We start from the raw sequence: 19,241 nt of genomic DNA, 5'->3' as shown, positions 1-19,241 counted from the left end.
TACCCTGCCAAAGTCCAACACATCCCTCAAGGGGAAGCCCTAGGGACGCCTCCCCCAAGGAGCCTTCCCAGATTTCTCCCTAATGAGACCCGCTGCACAGCCTGTGTACCAGGTCTGGCCTATTCCATTTGCATGTCATTGGCTCTCTCCTAGTACATGCCCCCAAACCCTTCCAGACTGTGAGCAGTTCCAGAGCGGGCTGCACCAAAGTGGAGCAGAGGGCCGAGCACCTTAGTCTCGGCTCAAAAGCTAAGCTGAATGGGGACACCTGCTGCTCCATGCTCCCCTCCAAAGCAGCTACACTTGAAACCTGTCACTTGCCTCTTCCAAAGGACAAAGAGATGGCTTCCATCCCTGCCCCTCTGCAGGGCTGAGAGGTGGAGGGAAGTAGGTAACCTATGGGAGCAGGAGGTAGGGATGAATGCCCCCTACCCCCGGAGAAAGAGGGCTCGAAGGCTCAGACACGGACTTGGGGTCATTCTAAACCGAGTGCCAGAGCTGCCCTTGAAGGGCTGGAGCCCTGCCTGCCCCCACATGCAGGCCTCCTTCCTGGGCCCACTCTCCTAGCAGACCTGGGCATCCAGGCCCCACCAGGACTCTCCCGCCTGCTGCCCAGATAGAGAGGCAGCTGGGGCCAAGGGAGCTGGGACTGAGACTCCAGCTCAGCAGGGTGGGCAGGAGAAAGAGCTGGAGGCATGGACCACCCAGAGGCCACACTCCAGGGACCCTTGGAAGGATCCAGGCTGACCCCCTCACCAGTCAGGTGGGGACACAAGCCCAGCAGACAGGCATGTAGTGTAGGAAGAGAGAGTGGGGAAGGGGAACAGGACCTGCCCCCTGCCTGGTACAGGAGAATGAACTGACAGCCTGCTTTTCAGTCATCCAGTCTTTGCATGGTGTGCACTCCAGACACTCTCACGCTCACACTCGCACTCACCGAGGACCCCTTCTTCCTCTTGCTGCCGACCCCTCCGAAGCGGAACTTGAGCCCAGTCACCTTTCTCCCTTTGCCCTTCTTCTTCGCATCCTTGGAGCCTTTGATCTTCTTCCTCACTCCAGGCCCTGAAAAGCAACACGGCTCGCTCACTTACCACCATGCTTTCACTCAGCCTCACAGCACCCTGGTAAAGAAAGGATCATTTCTGCTGTCACCTCTTTTCCAACGAGAAAACAGGTTCAGAGAGGTGACATCTTTGCTTAAAGCTGCACAGCAAGTAGCAGGGGAGGCCAGAGCATAATCCTGGTCCGGTCTCAGTCCTAGCCACTGCACTGCCATCTCGGAAACAGCCCTGTCTCATCCCTCTCCCCAGAAAGGAGCTGTCCCCAGTAAAGCCACAGACACCCAAGGGCCACCAGGGCCACCAAGGGCACACCCACCTACCTGTAGTCCATACCTGGGCCCTGGAGGGTTGGGCTAGAGCAAGGAGCCCTTCCCCCAGCAGCCAGCCTCCAGGTTGCCTACTATACCCCAACACTGGCACCACGCAAGACCTCCCCCACCTCTGTGGCCAGTAGAGGTGAGGCTGTGTTTTTATGGAGCTGGCCACAGGACAGTTATCCACCTGGGGAGTAATGACCCGTCTCCAGCAGCCTTTCCCACCAGGCTGAGCAGGGAAGGTGGGGGCCTGGAAGCAGATGGCCTCACCCGAGGCCCTCCTCTATCCACATCCACACAGAGAGATGGGGCTGGCAGCCCGGCTGTAACCTCAGTGGCGCCATGGAAAATCTATTTCAATTTTTCAGGCTTTGAATAGGCAGCTCAGGGAATCGATAACTCAGCAGCTGGAGCCCAAGAGGAAATGAGAAAGAAGGCTGGCTGGGCGGCTGGCGAGGGAGTTGAGCGGGAGCAGGTGCTGAAGACTGCATCACTTGCCCACCAGGGTCCCTGCGGGACCTGGCAAAGGAATGCGTTGTCCCAGAGACCAGAGCTGCTTGGGGCAGAAACAAGAGGTCCCCACAGTCTCCTCCGCCCTCCATCAAAACCCAGGTCACTGCACCAGGAAGGTGAGCTGCAGGTGAGCCCACCATTCAGAGTCTGGGGGAGATCAACGGCCCTACCCCCACGGGGGCCAGAAGCCCTCCACTCAGGGCAGAGAAGCCCCTCCCCGAGAACTTCAAGTCACAGAGAGTGCCTCTGCTGTCCCCACCCAGACACCACCGCGGAGTCCGATTTTGTATCTGGATCTCCTTCTGGGTCTCCCTGGGAGGCCGGCCCTGACCACGCCCATGCCCACCCGGCCCAGGCACTCACAAGAGGGATCAATGGGTCATTTTAGGACCCCTTCTCCTGGGAATGGTGCAGCCTCAAACACAAGAGCCCCTCAACTCCCAGCAGCCTGGGCCGCCGCGGTCCCCTCCTCCATACCTGGGAAACCTCCCAAAACTCTGAGCCCACTGTCCCCTCCACTTGTCCACCAGCCCCAGAAGGGAGGCAGGACAGATGCTACCACATAGGTGAGAAAGGGCGTGTGGATCCAAGGTCCACCAAGGCACTAGGTCCTGAGTAAAGACCGGCCCAGCTGTCCCAGCTGCCCCAAGCTATAAGGTCTGGGGGGCCTCAGACAGCAGGACTGGGTGCCACCCACCCACAGCCATACCCTTGCCCTCTTTGGTCTTGGCCTTGCGGATGGGCACAGGCTGGGGTGCCTGCTGGGGGCTGATAGCCAGGGGAGGCGCGATGGTGACCGTCTCCACAGCCGCAGCCACTGCTGCTGCAGCCGCTGCCGCCGAGCTGCCCTTGAAGGGGTTGTTGGCACTGAATTCCCGCCACTTGGCACCCAGGACAGTCATCATCTTTGACATGGGGATCTTCGGGTTCTTCTTGGCGATGAGCGGTCTGCACAGGGGTGGGGGGAGGCAGAGGGTGAGGGCAGCCCAATGAAGGGGACAAGACCCCCATGTGACTCCTGCAGGGCCCACCCATCTTCTCCCACATTTGGAATATGTGGCAAACTGGGAAAAGTGGGCTGAATGGAGGGCCAAGGAAGAGGATCAAGCCAGAGAGAGCCGTCCACCCTCAACACCCCTGACTTCCTATTTACAGGGCTGGTCACCTTCTAATTGGGTTTCCAGACCCAGTAAGACTGAAGACCCAGAGGCAGGGGCCTCCAGCAGGACCCTAGGGGTCCAGTTCCATTTCTTCTAGAGCTGAGAGTGGCCACGGGGGTTTAAGACCTCGGGACTGATTGGGGCCATGGTTCCTGGGGGCAGGACCAGCAAGGGAGGGCAGGACCATCTGTGGAAGTGGAAGGTCCTGTCCCTCCTGCCAGCTCTGCCCAGGGTCAATGTCAGCCCGACACTCCCCCCACCCCAGGAGCCCAGGACCCTATCCCTCTGGCTCCCCACTTGGTTCCCCCAAAAAGGCCATCTCCGTGGGTGCCCAGCCATGGTGGCCCCGAGGCCCACCTGAGGAACTGGCTGAAGGCTTTGTAGTTGGTCAGCGTGTGGTAGTCAGCCTCGGAGAACAGGTAGTCCACATCATCCAGGCCCCACTCGGCCATGAGCTGCCCCGAGGACTTAGGCTCCTACAGACACAGGGGCCAGAGATGGAATCAAAGGTGGGGGTACTTCTAACCTGCACCCCCATCCCTGGGGCCCCATCCAGGAGGCCTGGGAAAAGCCGGGGTGATCATGTCTGCAACGTGCAACTTAACAAGAGCAGTTCACACCCCAAACTGAAAATATCCTAGAGCACTCCAGGCTGCCAGTCCCTTGAGCAGTAGGAATGGCTCAGATGCCAGCTTATGAGGGGGTGCAGGACCATGTATCTGGGGGGAAGCCATGTGCATGCCCAGGGCAGGAATAAGTACAGGACTCGCTCTCTCTGCCCCAGGCTGTCACCTTGGGGTGATACAGTCACACTTGGACCTCATGAAAGGACAGGCTGCTGCTGGGTTCTGGGGCCAGGAAGGTGTGCCCTGGCCAGAGCAGAGCATGGAGCAGTGGTCCAGCTGGGGGCAGAGCCCAGAGAGGGGCCCTCAGCAACTGCTTCACATTGGGAGCAGAGGCACAGGGAGGTATGTGAGTTCCCAAGGGCACAGAGATGGCCAGCCCGGGCATCAGGTCACCAAGCAGACCCGGGATGGCTAAGATGGGGGACAGCGGGTAGTGCTGACTACGAGATTAGAACCTGCCAATCAGACTCAAGTACCAATCCTGGTTCTGCCACATAGTGTCAGTGAGAAGTGAACAAGCTAACTTCACCTCTCTGTGCCTCAGCTTCCCCATCTGTAAAATGGCGGTAAAAGCACCTACCTCGTGGGAGGGAAGGAGTTAGCAGAGGTCCTTGGAACAGTGCTCTCACTCAGATTCCCCAACTTGTTCTAGGCAGCCCAGCCCCGCCCACCAATCCATTCCACCAATCAGCACACACCACTCCCAGGCTGCATCTTTGGTCCAGGTGGGCATGTGACTTAACCAGTCCAGGCAAGGGCAGCCCTAGGTCTCCTATAAGGAAAACTAGGAGACAGGCCAGCTTCCCCTCCTGCTGGATGGGACACTGGGAGTCCAAGAAACCCTGAGCTGCTGTTACACTCGTTCTCAGCCCTGAGGATGCCTGGCCTGAACCCAGAGCTGACCCCGCAAAGGCAAAGAAACAGGATCACACCATCGGGTCCCCCAAACTGGAGTCCCCTTACCTCGCAGCTCTTGGGGCTGCTGAGGGCTGTCTGCTCCAGCAAGAGAAGGCCATCCAGGACACACAGTCTCCCTCAGCCCCAAGGGACCCGCTTCCTGGCCTGCAGATCTCTGTGATGGTTCAGAGATCCTCCCATGTGGGACCTCCTCCCTGGGCCGACCTGCCCCTGACACACAGTCATTCCTGGGGGCACATCAGGCCTCTGCTCCCACCAGGAAGCAGAGCAACAAGTGAGCAAGCAATGGCATCGCTCCAGGATCACCCTGAATCGCTCCCATAAGTTCATCTTCCAAAGCTGTCAGCCTCTCAGCTGTTATCAGTTACAGATGACTCACAACACGCCAGCCAGCTAATGAGCTCCCCCCTGGGTGTCAGGGCACCACGGGCACTTCCCAACTTCAGTGGCTGACAGTCACCACCTCTGCCTCACCCATCAGCCACTGTACTAATATTTACAGAGCGCTAATCTGCAGATCCGCAGCCAGCCCAAACGGAACCTCGGGGAGAGATGGACGGAAGCAGGAGACGCCCGGGTGTGCTGCTGTCACCTACCCCTGCCCACCTTACCCTCAGTCCTCCCCCGCTCCATGGAGTGGCCTTGAGATTTCTGGAGCCTTGGCTCAGTCACATTGCTCCCCACATTCATGTTCACGAGGAAGAGGCTTCTGCCCCTGGGGAGAGCTGTAGGCCCATCGCTACAGCTGCCCTGGCACACTCTCCTAGACACCCATGCGGGCAGAATTTCAGAACACGTGCTAAGTAAATCCCCCTTCTACAGTAAGCAGAGCTGTCCAGCTGCTGCTGCTTTTTTTTCTTTCTTTCTCTTTTTAAATTTTTGGTTGTACCATGTTCAGTCCCTGAGTCAGGAAGATCCCCTGGGGAAGGGCATGGCAATCCAGTCCAGTATTCTTTCATGCAGAATCATACAGACAGAGGAGCCTGGTGTCCTACGGTCCCTAGGGTCGCGGAGAGTTGGACATGACTGAGCATGCACACGCAATATATGGGATCTTAGTTCCCCAACTAGGGATGGAGCCCATACCCCCTGCATTCCAAGTGCAGAGTCTTAGCCACTGGACCACCAGGGAAGTCCCGCAGCTGCTGCTTCTTGGCAAAAGCTCCATTTGTTCTATTTTCCCAAACTGTTCCGAGTGAGAGGCTCCTGACACCAAACTTGAGTTCAGACCATCACTCCCCTCGGAAACAGCTCTGCGCTAGGCCAGGCAAAACAACGGACATCAGCAAAAGGCTGCCTGACTTCCTCCCTCAACTCCTAATGGTCATCCCATTGTTATTTCTGATGTGTCTGGAAGACTTGTAGATACAGTATTTCTCACAAACTCGTGTCCAACTTTTCCACATGTGCACATGGATACACTCACACCCCCAGACCCATCTGCCCCTACACCCACTGGTGGAAAAGGAGGCTCTTCACACAGGGGCTCTGGGGTCAGAAGGCAGAGAGCTGGCAGCAGGGGCTCAGCCCCCCTCCTGAGTACCCCCCACCCCCAGCCAGGCCTCAGTGTTACCTTGAGGCACCCATCTTCATTGTCATCCTCCTCATCATCTTTCTTTTTCCGTTTAGCTTTTTTCTCCTTCTTGTCCTTGAGCTTTTTCTTCTTCTTTTTATTCGGGGAGTAGTCACTGCCTTCACTCTCCGACTTCTCTTCCAGATCCTCTTCATTTTCCGACAGCTCGTCATTGCTCCCCTGGAAGAGAAAGGGGATGCTGAGAACAAACAAGGGCCCCCAGTCCTAGGCAGCAGTCCTGCCCTGCAAGTGGCCTCCTGGAAGAGTCAGTCGGCCCATGCTTTCTGGATCAGTCTCAGCCACCAGATCACCAAAGCTCCAATCACCTGGAACCAGTATAGGGCAAGGGTCTCATCCTCGACATGACAAACGGTGCCGTGCAGATGAGTGAAGGTATCGTGTGAAGCCAGGCTTCACCCTCACAATGCACAAGCGCACGGCAGCTGTTTGGACGGCCCCAGAGTGAGGTCCAGGCTCTGCCTCAGGTTTCTGTGGACTCAGATTGTAACACAAGTGTCAGGGATGACACTTGGACACACAGAGGATGTGATGCCCAGAGCCAAAAAAACAAAATGCAGGCTAGGCTGGAGAAGGGCCCCTGGCTTCTGCCCCGGACCCCACCTCCGCACCGCTCTGCTTATCTTTGCATCCTATGGAGCTGTTTGTGTCAAGTGAAACCTGTGGTTAACATACAGCGCACGTGCTCAGTGCTCAGTCACTTCAGTCGTGTCCAACTCTTTGCGACCCTATGGATCGTAGCCCACCAGGCTCCTCTGTCCATGGGATTCTCCAGGCAAGAATACTGGACTGGTTTGCCATGCCCTTCTCCAGGGGAACTTCCTGACCTGGGGATCGAACCTACATCTGTGTCTCCTGCAAATGGATTCTTTACCCACTGAGCCGCCAGGGACGTCATCCCAGTCTTATCTGCATGTGGGCTCTCCAGAAGCTGCTAAGGCATAAGCCCACCTTCCCCACGGCCCTCATCCTGGCTGCTTCATCTCAATATGAGACAAGGTAATTTAGGCAGCTCTTAAGCTTGGCTTCCTTGATTTAGTTTCCCATCTGTACAGGCAGAAAATGGCCCATATATATGGAGATAAGGGTGTTTACAGACAGAGCATCCCCTATTAGAAAGTCACTGTCCCTCTGAGAAAGCTGTGTATTTAGGGTTTTGAAGATGCAAGTGGGCTGAGGAGGCCCCTTCAAGCCAGGGCCTGCAGGAGAGGCTGGACACAGATGCTCCAAGGAAGATGATGTTTGGCATTGTCATGCTGGTGGTTTACTCTCTCTTCAAGGTGAGCAAAGAGAGGCACAGTAGAGATGAAGAGAGAACTAGGGAGATGAAGGATGTGAGAAGAAGGAAAGGAGAATGAAGGAAGGAAGCAAAAGAGGAAATGGAGAGGGAGGAGGAAAGAGGGGACGAGAGAGAGGAGGGAAGGTGGGGGAGGGAAGGAGCATGTGGAAGAGGAGCCGAGCAGACAGAGGGCAGTAAGGACAGTGGGTCTGTCTGTCCAAGCCAACTGCTGCCCTGTCCAGCCATGTTTACAGTCTGAGCATCTCTTTCCAGGAGGGAGGTTCTCCCTGAGGTACATCTGGGAAAGGACCCACCTATGGGGTTCCTGCACTTCCTGATGCTTCTGCTTGCTCAGCTCACTCTCTGCCTAGGCCGGCTCCCTGCTTCCAAACCTTTTATGCTCATTAAGCTGCTGAGTCAGTGTGCTGGCTGGTGGCTGACAGGCAGCAGGGCCTGGGCCTTTCCAGAACTCAAGTGTTTCCCAGAATATTGACTCGGTTGGCCACACTGGGCCCCAGGGGCAGTGAACCAGTCCTGGCAGCTTCCAGAGCCTACCCAGGACAGGACAGCCTCACACGCAATCCTGTTCTCAGCGCTCATAGCCACAGCTCCCAGCTCTGCCTCTGTCTGGGGAGGCAGAGGTCACACAGTGATGTCCATTCCCTCTGAGGGTGTAGAGTTCGGCCAGCTTGGAAAGAGCACCCTTCGGAAGACCTGAGAGACAGGGCCTACACCCCAGCGAAGGTAAGGATGGGAAGAGGCAGCCACCACCAGCTTCAGCACCGCGGACAGGGCTGTGGGGCCTGACAAGGGAGGGGCTTGGGGCTGGCTCTCACCCACCCACAGACCAGATCAGGGATGAGACAGGTGGACCCACGACAGGTTCTGGGGCTCCCTTGAGAGGCTTCAGGACAGAAGCTGTCTCTGAGCTAAGAAATCCTTGCTAACCAGGAAACTGGGCAAGTCACTGCAACACCCTGACCTCAGTCTCCTCATCTATGAAATGGGGATGCTGTAAATGGCAGTAAGAGGAACAAAGGAGGTCCTGCGAGAGAGAGCTTTAAATATTTTGAAATAGGGGAGACTCAAGTACCCACAATGCCCCCAGTTCTGCTTGGAAGTCGAAGATGCGACCAGGACCACAAGCTGGAGGACTCAACCAGCTTCATCTCCCTCGTTTCTGCAAATCCAGACTGGATTAAAGTCAAGTGCATGGATAACGCCTGCAGCTGGACAACAATTACAGTGTAGCTGAGGCTTCCCTGGTGGCTTAGCAGTAAAGAATTTGCCTGCCAACGCAGGAGATACAGGAGACATGCATTCAATCCCTGGGTCAGGAAGAGGCAACCCTTCCTTCAACTCTTCAACTGGAGGAGGAAATGGCAACCCATTCCAGTATTCTTCCTTGGAGAATCCCCATGGACAAAGGAGCCCGTTGAGCTACAGTCCACGGCGTCACAGAGAGTCAGACACGACTGAGCACACATGTGCGTGCACACACACACACACACACACACACACACACAGAGGCAACAAGAAGGGGCTGTTGTGGCTGCATCTGTGGGGTTTTTCCTGAACATCTGCTGGGAGCCGGATCCCAGGCTACCACATCCCAAGTGCAGGAGCAGTGAGAGGTGGCCGGCGCAGTTCTGAAGGCAGGGCCCAGATGGAGCTAGAGGGAGGAAGAGGCAGGGAAGGCCCCTCCGGCAGACACTCTGTGTGTGCACAGTGCAGGAGGCGCAGGCCTGGCAGAGGGCCCCAAGCTGGGCACTGCCAGGAGGGTTGGTCCAGCAGCCACTCTGGATCTAAGTGGGGGAGCAGGAGGGCAAAGTTCCTTCTAGAGGAATGAGCTGGAGTTACACTGGGCATGTCAGTGGCCCCAATCACCCACTAGGGTGACAACGATGGCAGCCTCCTATTTCACAGAATGGGGAGACCTTTCATCACCCTGTCTACCTGCATTGAGGAAAGCTGGCTGGAAAGAAGAGGTGGTTCCCCAATTTTCCAACTCCCCATCCATTCCCTAATCTCCTCTGTGCCCTTCCTTCTCCCCCCACCAAAATGAGGCTCACCTTGCCTGGTCCACCCCTATCTGTACCCCAATCTCATCCAAGCCCTCTTGCTCACACAGCCAGGGGCAGGGGGCTTGGTGGCTGGTGGGATGCAGGACAGGTCTTTGGGAATGAGTTTCCTGCTGGTGCAATAATTCTGTACCCACAGCACCTCTCTGCATCCATCAAGACCAGGGCCTCCTTTCTCTGTGCTTTGTTTTTCCAAAATCTTCCCTTGCAGACAAAGGAGCAAAAGGAAGGGCAGCACATGGTTCTGAAAACAACTGGAAGAGGGGTCACCTATCAGCAGGACCTGGAGGGATGCAGAGCAGCCAGTGGCCAGAAGGGCAGGAAGGACCAAATACTAGGAGGAGACCAGCCATACGGCATCTTGAAACTTTTGGGGGTGGTGCAGGCCAAGCCACATTCACAAGGGAGGTACAGGCACAGGACAAAATCCCTGAAAAAATTCCCTAAAGCAACCTCAGCCCCAAGCCACACCTAGGCTCTGAACATCAGGACTCATCAGGCTGTGACCTTGGCGCTGTCCTCTGGGCTGCAGCTGCCCCAGGCGTGACTACAGGGGACACCCCTGATGGTTGAAGAACTCAAGCAAACTTGGAGTCCCGACAGAATCCATGTGCAAAGCTGCCTTAGATGCTACTCCCAAGTTGGGCATGTGAGGACTTGGGGGTAGGCAGGAGGGGTCTCTGCCCTGAGCCTCAGGCCCACAGAAGGCACAGTAAGCCACCAATGCAGGCCCTGGGGATCCCTAGCAGGCAGCCAGTGTCCACCCTTCCCCCCTGCAGCTCTGCAGATGTCGTTCCATCCAGGCCTTCCATCTCCCTCTCCCTTCCTTCTATGCCTGAGCTTGGCACACACCACATCTCTTAAAAAGGAGGCATTTCAACTCAAAAGGAGGGACTCGGAGAGTTGGTCATTCTCAAATTGAGGTCCTTCAAGATTGAGAGGGAAAAAGAAAGAATGAAATATGAGCCTTCCCATTCACGAGTGTTATAAACAGTTATAATTTAGCACTGAATAATTGGTTGCTATGGTAACCACTGCAGTACAGGTTGAAATCATCTCTCCCTCCTGCGCTGGGTCTGACAAGGAGCTTCATCTACATATGCTCAGGTTCCGGCCGAAGCCCGGTTATTTTATGTAAATCAGAATTCACGACTCCCTGCCTGTCCCCCCACCCAGCCCCCGCCAAAAGCCTGCTGCTGCATGGGTTCCACCACCCGGGGGGGCCCTCTGCTCCCTCCACCCATGGTCTTGGGTTGAGGCCACCTGGATGGAGATGAAAAGGAGCAAAGGGGTGACATTCCCCCACCCACATCATGAGAACTGCAGGCGGGTGGAGGAGCGGGCAGTGGGCACATGGCGGCCAAGATCCCTCTCTCCAGAGGCAGCGTGTTTAGATCTCAGAAATCTGACAGCTGCCAAGTCAGGCTCTCAGCGGTGCGGTGGGGGTAGGGGGCGGGGGGCAGCAATGGTCTGAGGGCCACATTGGGGGCCTGCCTGGCACTGCCCAGCTCCTGCAGCCCTCCAGTTTCCCCTGGCCTCCATCCCCTCCGAGATCTGGAGATGCATCTCGGTGCAGAGGAGAGAGGGTGAGGAAGTGAGAGGAGGGAGGAGAGGATGAGGGAGAGGGCAGGAGGATGATGAGGTGGGCGGGGAAGAAACGCAGAGGAGGGAAGAGGAGGCCAGGGAAGAGGTAGCGAGAGACGAGTCCCTCACAGAGGCCAAGTTCCAGCCACAGGAGTGAGAGCTGGGCTCAGAGACAAAAGCAAAACCCTGTGTCCAGGTAGGGCCGGAGAAAGGAGATGAGAGACCTGGGTGATCAGGGTGATCCCAGCACGAGGATGGCAGGCACCAGCCCTCCTGTCCTCAGAAGCCACCAGCCCCTCTCCTCTGGCCGCAGGCCCCTCACCCAGCCCCCGCCTCACCACCGCCAAGACTCTGCCCACATCCTGCCTCCTTCCTGACCAGGGCCTCGGGGAGGGGCCTGCTGTACCGGTATCCAGGAAGGCCAGAGAAAGCTCACCCCCACCTGGAGCCGGGAAGGGAGGCCACAGGCCCCTGGGGCTCCCCTCATGGGCCTTCATCACCATTTGGGAACCGGGCAGAGACCCAGCCTGAGGCCTGAGACCAGCCCACGCTGGCCCAGCCTCCCTCCCTGTCCCAGGAAAGAAGCTGAAAGAGAGAAATCACTGAGGACCTGGAGAAGGAGGTGCCTGTGCTCAGCCCCAGGACCCAGAATCCCCCTCCACCCGCATCCAGGGAGACCCGAGTCTGGGGAGTGAGCCCAGTGGCTGCAGCAGATCCAGATTTCACAGCTCAACCAGGAAGTCAACCCCTGGATCCCAGGGCCCCACCAGCCCCACACCATCTATTCTCTACTCGCAACAAGGACAGACCTGCAGGCCAGGGTGGGGAGAGGAGCTGCACAGGTCCCCCATTGCAGGGGGCCCAGTCCATTACATCTCCCTGAGGGGGAGCCTCCAGGCAGGGGTCCCCCTCTTCCTCTCTCCTGCCTCCACTTCCCCTCCTGGATAATGGGGACAGGACGCTTCAGCTCACAAACCTTCCCACACGCAGCCCTGGGTTTAGGGGTGGGGTGTCCTGGGAGGGGACAGACCTGTCTATCTGGGAGCACAGGATGCCAGGAGTGGGCAGTGCAGACAAAACTGAGGTGCAACAGTGATGAAGAGCAGAGTGTTGGACAGGGGTGGCGCTGGGCCCGGCAGAGACTCAGGCCCCTCCAGGGGCAGAAAAGGCAGTTTATATGCTCCTGAGGAGACAAACAGCCTGCCAAGGCCGCAGAGGGCAGGGAGAGCCTAGGCCAGGAGCCTGGACAGGGCAGCTGTCCTATGGGGGCCCCCCAGAAGCGAGGGCAACAGCTCAACGGGCAGTCCTGGGGAGGATGCTGACCCCAAGCTCTGGGCACAGCACAGACAGGATGCACCTGTAAGGCTCCAGCTGGAGGAGGCGGGGCTGACCCCTCCCTGCCCCAGTCCCTGAGCTCCTGACAGGCCAGCCCCGGCTGACCACCACGAGAACCCGGGGGCACGGTCCAGGGCAGGCCCCGTCCTGCAGACACTTGTAGGGTAACATTCTGGATGTCCCCAAGGCTACTGGCCTTCCCCATGGCACTGGTCACATGAAGGCTCCCTCCCGGCCCACATCTGATTTGCCCCCCAACAAGGGGCTGGGGGCAAAATGATGACCACCCCCCCTTACTGCAGACACAGAAGTGAGGCTCAGACAGGTGCAGACAGTGGCCTGGGAAGATCTGGGGAAGAATCCCACCCAGCATGGCCTGCCCGCCATCACAGGCCCTTTGTCTTCAGGCGTCTCCTCCTCCCCACTCCCTGCAGCATCTTCAAGGACCCTCCAGAGCGAAGTCATAACACTCCCCCACCTGCACAAAGCCTTGCAAGGGACAAGCCAAAGGCCCACGGTGGCCTTTGAGGCACATCAGAGAGTTCCAGCAGGCTCCACACACACAAGCACATTGCTACTCTGCCCCCAGGGTCACCAAGCCCATTAACACCTCCCCCACAGCCTCCCCTGTGAGGCTGGACCAGGAGGGTCTCCTCTGGACAGGGGAGGTGAGAAAGCCAAAGAATCGACAGCGCTTCCCCATCAAAAAACCCACAGGCCAGGGGAGGACCAGGCTGGGGGGACAGGCTGCTGGACGTCCCTTGGGCCAGATCTCAGCCATGTCACCATGACCCTGGGCAAGTTCATCTCTTGAGCCTCCTCTGTAAAGCAAGGTGCACACCACCCCCTCCCTGTAAGACTACCCAGAGGATGGGGTGACTCCAAGGAGCGGTGGCTGCTCCCACGTGGTGGGAGACAGGAGCCCCCACGTTGCCCTAGGATCATCCCCTCTTAGTGCAAGGGGCTGTAAGCTACAAGTCGGCCCCAGGTTGCACCTCTGCCAGGAGGTGATGATCATCTGACCCCGATTCCCAAGGTTGATGTTGAGGATAAAGTGATTCTGTGTGGAGTGTTCTGGAAATGTGCACTCAGATTACTCGGAGGAGACCCATCCCATACTCAGGTCTCCTTATTCTTCTCCGACTTTGACCATGTTCATCAGGACCCCAAGTCACAACAGGTTGGATGCAGCAAACCCAAGGGACAGATGCCTGCCAGCGGTGGCAGAAGGTGCTGCCCAGGGCACCGAGGAAGTGGACACGGAGGCAGTGGACACAGGTGCAAGCAAGAAAAAGGGCCCTTCAGTGAAGAGGTGCAAGCGCCGGGGACCCCGTGTTGTCACGGCCCAGGACAGCCACCAAGGGGGAAAGAATAAACACCCCAGAACACTCTGATTAAGAAGATAGCACACTTGGGAACTCCCTGGCGGGCCAGTGGTTAGGACTCTGCGCTTTCACTGCCGAGGGCCAGGGTTCAATCCCTGGTTGGGGAACGACATGAGATCTGTCTCGGGCAGGTGTCGGTGGGCACTGCTCACAGCAGATGCCCATTTTGGTGTTCTCACACAAGTTCGGTTCTCAGGACACACCCTCCCTCTCTGGAAGGTCCTGGGAGTCCAGGTCTTTCTCAGGCCCAGGAGGAGCAGCCAAGCCCCGCAAGATCCCCGGCCCTGCTCACCTCTTTCTTCTTCCTCTTCCCTTTGGACCTGTTCTCCTTGAGCTTCTTGGACTTTTTCTTCTTGGGGAGGCTCACGGGCTCCTCCGGGAAAAAGTCATCGAAGCCTTCAAGGCCACCATCTTCTTCTTCTGGAGGAATAAGAAGGGGGAGGGAGTGACTCTGCTGCCTTTAGGGAGATTCACCCAGGAACAGAGCGAGAGCCGGGGCCGCTGGACAGCAACCTCCTCTGCTATCCAACTGTCCCAGGCCAGGGCCACCCACCCCTCCCTGCTCCCACTTAAAGCCCACCCCGTCTCCCTCCATCTAGTTCCCCTGCCCCAACCCCTCAGAGTCATCCCCAGCCCCTCGGGCCATGTCACACCACTCTACTTCTCTGGGCCTTTCCTCCTGTCATCTGTAAAATCAGACAATAACCATCTTCCTTGCTACAACAGTACTCCAGAAACTGAAACAAAAACGACTAACTTTGGTAACTAACAAGCCGGGCTCCTCGGGAAGAAAGCAGTTCCACAGAGTCAGAAAGCCATCTCCAGCTGGCACAGGGAGGGTCAGGGCCTACCTCTGCCCTCCAGAGGCCTACAGCAGGGCCAGGAGACAGCTCATGAGTGCAGGTAACACCACCCTAGGTGATGCCAGGTGCGCTGTGGGGCAAGTGCCTGGGAGTTTGGAGGAGAGACCAGCGGTGCAGATGCCAGGACTCCCTTTAATAGGGACTTGAAGGCCATGCTGCCCCGCCACCCGGCCTAGTCCCCAACTGCACCCACGCAGGCCCATCCCCGTCACGTGGACCCGGACACGCACAGCGGGGAGCCAAACACACTCCACTGGGTGCTCCAGACAGCGTGACAGTCCCCAGAGAGAGGTGCGTTTTCTAGAAACCGCCTGCCTTTCCTGAATTCCTAGCACTTTCCTCCAGCCGAAAGTCCAGGTGAGCAGACAAGTATGTCACGTGGGCATCTCTGTGCTTCTCGCCACCCCCCAAAGGGAGCCTGTGGCCGGGGTCTAACTCCCACCCAGGACGTCAGGGGGATAAAGAGTATGACCCCTGAGTTCTGTGGGGGTGGGGAATGGGAGGGTCCTCTTGGGGGCAAATGGCAGCAAGACAACACAGGAAGAACAAACACCCAGAGACATCCCTGCTGGTGCAGTGGATAAGACTTTGAGCTCCCAATGCAGGAGGCCCAGGTTCAACCCCTAGTCAGAGAACTGGATCCCACATGCCACAACTAGGAGTTCACATTCCTCAACTTAAGATCCCATGTGCTAAGTCACATCGGTCATGTCCAAATCTTTGCGACCCCATAGACTGTAGCCCACCAAGCTCCTCTGTCCATGGGCTTCTCTAGGAAAGAATACTGGAGTGGGTTGCCATGCCCTTTTCCAGGGGATCTTCCTGACCCAGGGATCAAACCCTCATCTCTTATGTCCCCCGCATTGGCAGGCGAGTTCTTTATCACTAGCGCCACCTGGGAAACCCAAAGATTCCCCCATGCTGCAGCAAAGATCCAAGATCCCACATACTGCAATTATGATACAGTGCAACCAAATAAAGAATTTTTTAAGTATATAAAATGCTATTTAAAAAAAAAAAACACCTAGAGGAGAGCTATATCTGTCCTTCTGGGATGAAGGAAGATTCCAGAATGAGCCAGTAGAACCTCCAAAGGGTCCACACCAAAGGGGCTTCAAGAAAGCCAGTCCCCCACACCATGACCCCCACCCCCACCCTCATGGCCCATGTGCACAGGCGGGGGCACAGAGAGAAGCACCAGGGGGTGGGGACAGGACAGGGAGTCTCACTTAGCCTCAGGCTGGCCTCTGAGAGGGACCCCACTGTGAGACTGACATTCTGGGAGACTCTGAGGAAGGCAAGACATGCCAGGGCCACCCAGGGGACTTTCCTCTGGGAAATGGACTGAGTGTCCTCGATGAATCAAGTTTAAATAACAGGGCCCCACCAGGACACCTTTTAGAGCAAAACATCCTGGCTGCTGAATGCGTCAGACCCACAGATGTTTGGACACACATCTGCACCTTGGACACCTCCAACATCCCCCCCATCCTCCACAGGGGTCTACTCCAGGGCCTGGGGGCTTCCCAGGTGGCACTGGTGGTAAAGAAGACAATGCAGGAGACATAACAGATGTGGGTTCGATCTCTGGGTTCAGGAAGATCCCCTGGAGGAGGGCATGGCAACCCATTCCAGTATTCTTGCCTGGAGAATCCCATGGACAGAGGAGCCTGGTGGCTACAGTCCAGAGAATCACAAAGAGTCGGGCACGACTGAAGCGACTTAGCACACAGGCAGGGGCCTGAGACACCTGACCCCCACAGTCACCAGTGGGGAGGGGGAAGGTACCCCTCGTCACACTCTGGATATAGCTAGAGGGCGCTGGTGACTCTGGCGGCCCAGTGAATGCCCCTCCCACCCCTACGCCCTGGAGGGCCATCTCCCACTCATTCTACTCCCTCCCTGGGGAAGGTAGGGGCTGCACCACTGACTGGGCACCACTCTGCACCAGGTTCTCCTCCAGGGTAGCCAGGGGCCTATGGCCTGACCGCCCCCACCCCACATCTTGCACAGCAGAGGTCGGTCCACTGGAGCAGGCGGCAGGGCACGCCCGAGTTCCAGTCCCTCCCCATCCTGCCAGGTGAACACAGACATGGAGAGAGCTAACTCCAGGCAGGTGAGGGAGATGCCACGGAAGAAGGAGTGACCTGACAGTGGGCTGAGTGCTGGCCATCCCCAGGAGGCCAGCTCAGGGGTCCTGACCAGCAGAGGGGGGGGCAGTGCCAAGGACCCTGTGGAAGGCACAGCTGCTGTGGCTGGCACAACGGCCAGGCAGTGAGGGTGGGCCCAAAGCTGGGATTCACGTGGGCAGGCTTTGAGAGGAGCCGGGCAGAGGAGGCAGGAGCCAACCCCATCTTGTCCCCTGGACCCTGATGTGGGAGGGGCAAGGATTCTCATGCCAGTTGGAAAGGTGCGTGGGCACTCCCAGAGCCATTCAAGAGTGGAGGGCTCTGGGGAACAACGACATAGCTGGCTGGGAGCCAGGCTGGGGATCCGATGCCCATCCACGCCTGCCCACTCCCCCACCCACCTCCACCTCCCCTGGAGCTGCAAAGAGACCGCCTGGGCAGAGCCACCCCCGCACCCTGGCAATGCCCAGCACAGTTATGTAACAGGCTCAGCTGATGCAATCAGGAGGGGGCCTCTCCCTCCTGCCTCCAGCCTCCTCCCCACATCCCCCATCCCCTCAACAGGGCAATCCCCCAGACTGGGGAGGCCAGCCCAGCACACAGTCACAGACTGACCAGCCAGCAGGCACAGACAAGGGGATGTGCAGGTGGCTGCAGGAGATTCAAGAAGAAAGCGGGGATCGCCCATGGGCGGTGCCCCATCCTGCCTGGGAACTGGGTAGGGGCACCTCGAGCCTTAAGAGGATAAGGCCTCAGGCCCTCTGCCCCTGGACAGACCCCTCCCTCCATTTTCAGGAGACCTCACAGCCCAGGGCCATCTGCCTGGTTAAATCCCTCCTCTGGGAAAGTTCCAGACTGGCACACGATGAAGAGGACCCCATGCTGCCCACCCGCATTGTCTTCTCCCTCACGGCTTCTGGTAGCCCTGAGGACCCCCAGGGCTGACCTTCTGTGACAGTGCTCCCACAAACCCCCATAATTTCCGCCCAGCCCTGCCCCCTCCTCCGTCTTCTGAGTTTCCAGAACCAGACCTGAGGAGTCATATCCAAGCAACCCTCCCTGGTGCCCCTCCCAGAGCCCAGCCCTGCATCCCCTCTCCAGGGCATCCAGCCAGTGCTAACATGGGAGCCCGCAGGCCCTGGGGTGAGGGCACCGAGGAGAAGCAGCCTCAGGACTCCTCATCCTGCCGGCTCCCAGCTCCGCTCAGCTCCCAGCTCCGCCTGGCTGCCCCACACAGCCCTTCCAGGCTGCCTGGCAGTGTCCTCCTGCACCAACCTGCCCCTCCAGGGCCCCAGGCTCCATGGATCCCAGACGGGCTATAATTAGGACCCATTTGCCCTGTTCTGTCTCCCAGGCCTGGGGAGGGGGCAGGGGAGGCTGCTTCAGAAACAAGACAGGGGGACAGGCGGGGACCCTGAACACAGGTGCCTTCTGTGGCTTTTCCCCGAGTTTAGCCCCAGCCCCTCACCAACTCCCTGCACACATGGGCTTAGCCCTGAGGGAGCCCAAGGCTGCTCAACAGGCTGCAGCCCAGGCAAGGGGCATGGACCCTTCCCAGAGAAACACCTTACAATAAACAGCGGATCTACCTACCGCCTGCACCAGGCTCAAAGCAGGTAGCGTATGTTTGTTTCTAGGACTTCATCTACTCCACACAGCAACCCAGGGAGACAGTATTACCCTCATTTGCAGATGAGGAAATAGGCTCCAAGGATCTCATCACTTGCCCACTTCTCAGTCTCACAGCCGGCAGGTGGCAGAGCCAGGATAGAACTCTGGTTGGTGGTCCCCACACCTGCCCCTCCCTCCAGGTGTAGGACCCCCCCAGAACTCAGCCCTTCCCTGCACTTACTTAACAGGCATTTAAACAGCATTGCCCCTGTGCCACGCGTGGATGTGCCCTAGGGACGCTGAGGTGACTCAGGCTGGCCCCTGGTCTGGAAGGTCATCTGGGCTCCCTCGGAGTGGGGGTGGTCTGGGCCAGTCCACCCCAAGTCCCCATGCTCTGCCCATCCCCTGCCCCCGTCCTCTGGGGAGGGGTAGCAGCAGAGCCCAGAGGGGCCTGGGAAAGAGGGCAGCCCCCCCAGGCAACTTAGCAAACACAAGGTGATCAGAGCAGAAGAAAAACATGATTGTGAAAGGAAGTTAGGTCATCTGATTCCGGCAGCTGATGGATCTGGGGAGGCGGAGCCAGGAGCCAGATCAAGAGCTCCATCACAGAGGTCCAGAAGAGTGAGCAAATGTCAGTGATGGGGACCCAGCTCAACGTCCACCCTCCCCTCCAGAGCCTGGGGAGAGGGGCTCCTTCCGTTCCCCCAGGCAGGAAACAAGACCACCTGGTGACCAGGAGGAGGGACAGGGGAGCACAGGCTTCAAACCACCGCCCCTGCCTGGTGGGGTGG

At 57.9% G+C, this 19,241-nt stretch overlaps 1 protein-coding gene across 3 annotated transcripts in view; it reads right to left on the bottom strand.

The window, feature by feature from the left end:
- Nucleotides 1-19,241, bottom strand: part of CHD5 (chromodomain helicase DNA binding protein 5) — a 67,196-nt gene that overhangs the window by 42,783 nt on the left and 5,172 nt on the right. For 2 of the 3 annotated variants that reach the window (XM_027975716.3, XM_027975715.3), the window contains exons 2-6: nt 14,140-14,267; nt 6,166-6,345; nt 3,406-3,524; nt 2,598-2,836; nt 938-1,062 (exon numbers count right to left, since the gene is read on the bottom strand). In XM_027975716.3, the coding sequence (XP_027831517.1) occupies nt 938-1,062; nt 2,598-2,836; nt 3,406-3,524; nt 6,166-6,345; nt 14,140-14,267 (791 nt within the window). Of the gene's footprint in view, nt 1-937; nt 1,063-2,597; nt 2,837-3,405; nt 3,525-6,165; nt 6,346-14,139; nt 14,268-18,691; nt 18,976-19,241 lie in introns of those variants that run through there. The other variant, XM_027975717.3, reaches the window with a different exon arrangement.

This window comes from Ovis aries, chromosome 12 (assembly GCF_016772045.2).
Source record: "Ovis aries strain OAR_USU_Benz2616 breed Rambouillet chromosome 12, ARS-UI_Ramb_v3.0, whole genome shotgun sequence".
NCBI classification, from domain to species: domain Eukaryota; kingdom Metazoa; phylum Chordata; class Mammalia; order Artiodactyla; family Bovidae; genus Ovis; species Ovis aries.
Note: the sequence above shows the minus strand (reverse complement) of the source record. Positions and strands in the feature narration are given on the sequence as shown.